This window comes from Osmia bicornis, unplaced genomic scaffold (genome assembly GCF_907164935.1).
Source record: "Osmia bicornis bicornis unplaced genomic scaffold, iOsmBic2.1, whole genome shotgun sequence".
Lineage (NCBI taxonomy): Eukaryota > Metazoa > Arthropoda > Insecta > Hymenoptera > Megachilidae > Osmia > Osmia bicornis.
In genome coordinates this window covers 13,226-20,242 of record NW_025791247.1, presented here as the reverse complement: position 1 = coordinate 20,242, position 7,017 = coordinate 13,226, and the positions used below count along the sequence as shown (strand labels likewise).

Below are 7,017 nucleotides of genomic sequence, written 5' to 3'. Positions count from 1 at the left end.
TACCAAAATTACATTGATCTGTGGGAAGGCATCAGTATATTACATTGTATCCAATGTAGATATAGTATAAATGATACTGTTATTCAATGTACATTGATCTGTGGGAAGGGATCATTATATTACATTATATCTAATGTAGATATAGTAATAATGATATTGTTATTAAATGTACATTGTTCTGTGGGATTAAATCATTACATTACTGTTTGAGAATCCGCTCAGCCATGATGAGGCTCTAGGTTGATCGATTTACCGATCGAGAGTCGACCATCTAGGTAACGCGTGAGCAGGGGTCTTCTCGCCGGCTCGCGCGCGACGACGCCATTATTGATCATCGATCACCGCAAGCAACAAGTGCTCATTAGATTTGTTCAAGAATTTCTCTAAGTCCAGTTCAAACAACAGATCAAGATCACCAAAACGCTCACTGTCGACTCAGGATCTATCGCAATTGTGCAAGCGAACAGGATCACCAGGTAATGTTCACCTACAAATAATTCATTGAAGCGTGAGCCGCCAACCACGTGTCGATCAAGCACGAGATCACGAGCACCATCACAGCCGCGGGCCGAATTAATATAATTAACGGCGCTGAGAAGCTCGCCTTTCAAAATTGTAAAAGCATTGTTCATGTAACACCAAGCAGGTGACAGATCAAATCAATAATCTATATGTCTCGACTCATGTAAAATCATTGTTCACGACGAATCACTGTAATCGCAATTTGAAACTCATTCAGACGGTTCATTTTCTCACGAGAAAATTCAAAGCGGATCATCCTAACGATCACACATTTGTATTGTTTGCTCAAATGCTAATTGTCAGATCAGCGTGTTCATTTCATTTTATCATTGACTCAAATAAATCAATTTGTGAAACCGACCCAGCAAGTGTAAAATTCTTTCCCAGCGCAATCCATCCAGGATTTCCACCATTCCTGAACATTTGGTCCTTCGAGCTGGATCGCGCCCTTGCTGGACTCGGTTTTCACAAAATTGCTCATTGATCATTGTTCGTCTCAAGTCTTTGTCTCGTGTTCGTAACGGTTTTCGGTGGTCGGCCATTTTCTCTTCTCTCCTCCATTCAAATTCACTGACACTCTCGCCACTCACCAGGTGGCGACCAGAACACCGACCCGACGGTCGATAAAGAAGATCCGCTCACCAGTTCAACAAGACAGATCACGCTAATCAGCCATGGCTCACGCAGCCAAATCATCCGATAAATGGAGCGAGATGGACAGCTCAAAGGAGTCGCTGGAGGTGCCGGAAAAGAGCGCATCAGGCCGCTCATCGCCCGCTCTGGTTGCAACGGAACCAGCTCGCCGCACACCGTCGCCGCACTCACATGCAACGCGCTCAACGGCCACAGATCAATTGCCGATCGAGCTGCAGCTCAAAGTGCGGACTCAGAAGGGACGGCTCCGCAATGCTCACGACATCCTGACTTCCCTCAAGGAGGAAGCAGAGCGTCTCTCCAAGGAGGAGCTGGACGACGCCAAGGCTCAACTCGACGAGGCCATCAAGGTGTTCAACAAGGAACATGCACACTTTGAGGTGGTGTGGCCAAAGTCTCAGGCGGATCACCCGTACTTCACGGAGGACTGCCATTATCAAATGCAACAGATCGGCACTCAGGCAAAGAAGATCATTGCGAAGAGATCAGCGGAACTGCCAGCTCAACCGTCCGCTCAATCTGGAAAGGTGACGTATTCAAAGTCAAAGCTGCCCGACATCGCGTTGCCACGATTCACGGGCAACTATACGGAGTGGCCGTCCTTCCTAGAATTGTTCACTTCCGTCGTGTGCGGAAAACCTGAGCTCGATCAAGTAGAGAAATTCTACTACTTGAAGGGTTGCCTGCGAGGAGAACCGGCTCAAATTGTGGCCAGCCTACCGCTCATCGGCTCATCACTCTCGGCAGCTCTCGAAATGCTCAAGCAGCGCTATGAGAATAAGCGGCGTCTCGTCCAAGCTCACCTTGACCAATTGGTTTCATTGCCAATGGACCAAGATCACGCTAAGGCATTGAGTCAGCTCATGTCGACCGCCATGGAAACTCGGCACGCAGTGCAAAACCTGATCGAGCCAGGCAAGCTCGGCGACTGCCTGCTCGTCCATCAGGTGTGCCGGAAGATGGACCACGCCACAAAGGAGCGATGGGAGACCACCCTTGGGGTCACCACAGAGTATCCGTCTTTCCAGGAGGCCATGGAGTTCATCACCTCACGGATCAGAACGCTGGAGCAGTTGGCCGATGATAAGGCGAGAGCGTCGGCCAGCAAGACCGCTCAAAGTAAGCCCGCTCAACCGAAGGCTCAACAGGCGACCACAAGCAGGCCAGCTCACGCAGCAGTCGCAGCAAGGCCTGTAGCTCAAGCTCGCCAGTCAGCTCCTCGCACCACCGAAAGGCCCCACCTAGAACGGCCATCGCCCTTCGAGTGTTGCGACTGTTGCGGAGGGCAACATTACATCGTGGCATGCGCGCTCTTCAGGAGTATGACGCCGAAAGTGCGAGCTCAAACTATTGAGGACAAACGCCTGTGCTACAATTGCTTGGGCAGGCACAGCGTGCGAGCGTGCAAGTCAGCTCAAAAGTGTAAGCATTGCGGGGAGAAGCATCACACGATGATTCATGAAGGCGAGCCGAAAACGGCTCCAGCTCAAGCCGGCTCATCCAGAGCAGCCTCCTCATCTGCTCAAACCACCGAGTAGGACCTCGGTGCAGTCGTTAAACCAACAGATCACCAGACACTCCTTGCAACCGCTCAAGCTCTGCTCACCACCTCAACAACAGCTCACCAAATCCGCATCTTAATCGATCCAGGTTCCGAAATCTCGTTCATCTCCGAAGAACTCACCCGTCTGCTCAACCTTCGGAGACACAGATCATCCATCACAATCATTGGTGTTGGTGGAACAAAATCAACTGAAACAAAGGGCGTGGTCACTGTCACACTCCAGTCGATGCATTCACAGCAGACTGTCTGCATCCAGGCTCACGTGCTCACAGCCGTATCGACAATCCTGCCATCGTTCTCAATGAGAACTCCGGATTGGCCTCACATTAGAAAATTGAGGTTGGCGGACAATGATTTCTTGACACCACGACCAGTCGATTTAATCATTGGAGCGGATTTCTACGGAAGGATCATCAAGCCAAATATCATCAAGGGCTCACCAACAACACCAATTGCTCAACTTTCCATTTTTGGATGGCTCGTCATTGGCCCAGTCAACGAATCACATTCAAATACTCATTATTCACATTTTGCAGTTGCTCAAGACGACCAGAGCAATCTGCAAGAGCTGCTCACCAAATTCTGGGTTCAAGAGGAATCACCAATGGATATTCCAAGCACGCTCACTCCGGAGGAAGAAGAATGCGAATCACATTTCTGTGCGACTCACACTCGTGATCACACTGGAAGGTACATCGTTCGCATTCCACTCAAGGCACCAGCATTGCTCTTAGGCAATTCACACAAGACTGCTCAAAGATGTCTACAAAGCACGTTACGACGACTCTCCAAGGATTCAACATACAACCAGCTCTATGTCGAGTTCATGAAAGAGTACGAAGAATTGGGACACATGGTAAAGGCTCCAGATCACCAACGAATTTCATCAAGAGAGGCTGAGAACGTTGGGCCTGATGGGGAGATGACCTTGGCACATGATGCTCCGGCATCAGGAGGGTTGAGGGTCTCTTCTGACGGTTCAACACCTCAGACCTCTGCTCATCTTCAACCATATTATCTGCCTCACCATGGAGTTCTACGTCTCGACAGTTCAACAACGAAGCTCAGGGTTGTATTCAACGGATCAAAAGCTACGACATCAGGCAAATCAGTCAACGATTTAATGCATACTGGTGCTAATTTGCTCTTGAATGTTACAGATGTTCTAATTTGGCTTCGCCATTATCACCACATTTTTGCCACAGACATCACAAAAATGTATCGCCAGGTAGCAGTTCACAAGGATGATTGGGATCTCCAGCGAATCCTTTGGATCGATGAAGACCGCAATGTCATCCCTTACCAGCTCACAACTGTCACGTACGGTACAAAGGCGGCTCCCTTCCTGGCGACACGAGCACTCATGCAACTTGTTCACGATGAGGGTCATCGATTCCCTCTGGCAACGCCCTCGCTCACACATGGCAGATATGTGGACGATATCTTTGGAGGAGCAGACTCAATTTCGGAACTTGTGGAGGTCGCTCAACAGCTGATTGCATTGTGCAACGCGGGCGGATTTCCACTCGCAAAATGGCATGCGACTCACCCAGATCTTCTACGGGCTGTTTCGTCATCCACACAATCGTCAGCTCCCATATCATTTGACGACTGCACTACCAAATTACTCGGAATTCAATGGATGCCTCAAACCGACAATTTTGGCTTTTCATCCACGATCACAGATCAACCAAGTAAGTGCTCAAAACGCCTCGTATTGTCCGAAGTGGCTCGGATATTTGATCCATTAGGTTTCGTCTCACCGGTAATAGTACGAGCAAAAATGCTATTACAAGAACTCTGGCTACACAAAATCAATTGGGACGATCCATTACCGTCTCAAATTGTATCACGATGGTTCATCATCAGAGAAGATCTCAACAGCTTGGCCAAGCTATCGATCCCAAGATGGTTCAACACATGGAGCAATTCAATTGTAGAAATTCATGGGTTCTCTGATGCTTCTCAACTTGCCATGGCAGCAGTGATTTATATCACTGTCAGCTCTCCGTCCAACGACTCAATGACGTCACTTGTCTGCTCTAAGACAAAGGTTGCACCACTGAAGAGGCTCACAATACCAAGATTGGAGTTGTCTGCAGCACTCCTATTGGCAAAACTCACAAAATATGTTCAATCAACGCTCAAGGTAAAAATCAAGGCAACGCACCTGTGGACGGATTCTCAAGTTTCGCTCATATGGATCAAATCGCAAGCATCACGTTGGAAGGATTATGTTCGGAACAGAGTCATTCAAATCCAAGAACTCACTCCAAATGCGCATTGGAGGCATGTTCCAGGTACTTCTAATCCAGCCGACTGTGCTTCCCGAGGCATTTCGACAGATCAACTTCAACGATTCGAGCTTTGGTGGAAAGGTCCCCCATGGATGGCTCGAAATCAAGATCATTGGCCAGAGCAAAAGGAATTCTCAACTTTAACCAGCGAGCTCGAAGTGAGACCCAATGTCTCACTCTTTGCTTCAGCTCAAAAGCTAAGTTATCATTGGGATCTCATTTACAAATATTCATCTCTTATTAAGCTGTATAGACTGACTGCACTTTGTTTCAGGTTTGCCTCACGGCTTAAGAGAAAGCTCGAAACTCCTCCTGTGATCATCATACCATCCTGCGACATGGAGAAGGCGCAGCTCTTCTGGATTCACGCGACTCAACACTTGTATTTCACCAGCGAAATCAAGACGCTCAACTCAGGCTCAACCCTGCCTGCAACTCACCCCTTCAGTCGCCTCACCGCCTTCATCGATTCGCAGGGAACAATACGAGTAGGAGGAAGACTCACAAACACAGCGCTCAGCAGGGATGAAAAACATCCAGCGATCCTCCCACGGGACGCTCACCTGTCGAAGATCATCATTGAAGATGCTCACAAGCGAACATTTCACGGAGGAACGCAGCTCACGCTCGCATACATTCGACAACGGTACTGGATCATCGGTGGCAGAGCTCCTGTAAAATCTCACATTTTGAGATGTGTCGTGTGTGCTCGTCAGAGGGGGATTCGTGCTCGTCAGATGATGGGTCAACTACCTCTCTGTCGAGTCACACCATCACGACCATTCGCTCACACCGGTGTCGATTATGCAGGACCAATCACAATGAAAAATTCAAAGGGAAGAGGCTCGAAAACAATCAAGGGATGGATCTGCGTGTTCGTATGTTTCTCCTCATCAGCTGTTCACCTCGAGGTTGTCAGCGATTACTCAACCGAGGGATTTCTGGCAGCCTACAGAAGATTCTCATCACGAAGAGGGATCGCTCACAAGTTGTACTCTGACTGTGGTACAAATTTCATTGGAGCACAGGCAGAGCTCAAACGCCTGTTCACGTCAAGTTCACAGGAGCACCGACAGATCGCATCGATTCTGTCAGCTGACAGCACTCGATGGATGTTCAACCCACCAGCTGCTCCTCACATGGGAGGAAAATGGGAAGCTGTGGTGAAATCAATCAAGTACCATCTCAGGAGAACAATTGGTGAGCTCTTACTAACATTCGAAGAGTTTTCCACTCTCCTCACACAGATCGAAGCGGTGCTCAACTCAAGACCATTGGAGCCGCTCAGTGACGATCCCGACGACATCTCTGCGCTCACCCCAGGACACTTCCTCATCGGTTCAGCGCTCAACACGATACCAGAACCATCACTGCTCGACGTCTCACCAGGTAGATTGTCGAAATGGCAACTGATCCAGCAGAGGGTTCAACACTTCTGGTCTCAGTGGTCTCGACACTACCTGCAGAGACTTCAATCAATCTCAAAGTGGCATCACCCATCGAACGACATCAAGACAGGCTCGTTGGTGCTGCTCACGAACGAGCATCTTCCACCGAGCAAGTGGCCACTCGCAAGAGTGACCGAAGTTCACCCCGGCAAGGATGCCCTCACCAGGGTTGCAACCGTGAAGACTGCAACCACGACTCTCGTCAGACCGATCACCAAGCTTGTCATCCTGCCTGTTCACCATCAAGCTGAGCTCACCTCTGCAGAAACATCATCAACGAGTTGCTGATGGCGGGCGGAAATGTTTGAGAATCCGCTCAGCCATGATGGCGCTCACGGTCGATCGATTTATCGATCGGGAGTCGACCATCTAGGTAACGCGTGAGCAGGGGTCTTCTCGCCGGCTCGCGCGCAACGACGCCATTATTGATCATCGATCACCGCAAGCAACAAGTGCTCATTAGATTTGTTCAAGAATTTCTCTAAGTGCAGTTCAAACAACAGATCAAGATCACCAAAACGCTCACTGTCGA

General features: G+C 49.1%; 1 protein-coding gene across 1 annotated transcript; it reads left to right on the top strand.

Annotated features, from left to right (window-relative positions):
- The first annotated feature begins 2,966 nt into the window (after positions 1-2,966).
- LOC123988899 lies at positions 2,967-6,773 on the top strand. The gene has a single exon (XM_046289657.1). The coding sequence runs from the start codon at positions 2,967-2,969 to the stop codon at positions 6,771-6,773; it is 3,807 nt and encodes a 1,268-aa protein (XP_046145613.1).
- Positions 6,774-7,017: the final 244 nt, after the last annotated feature.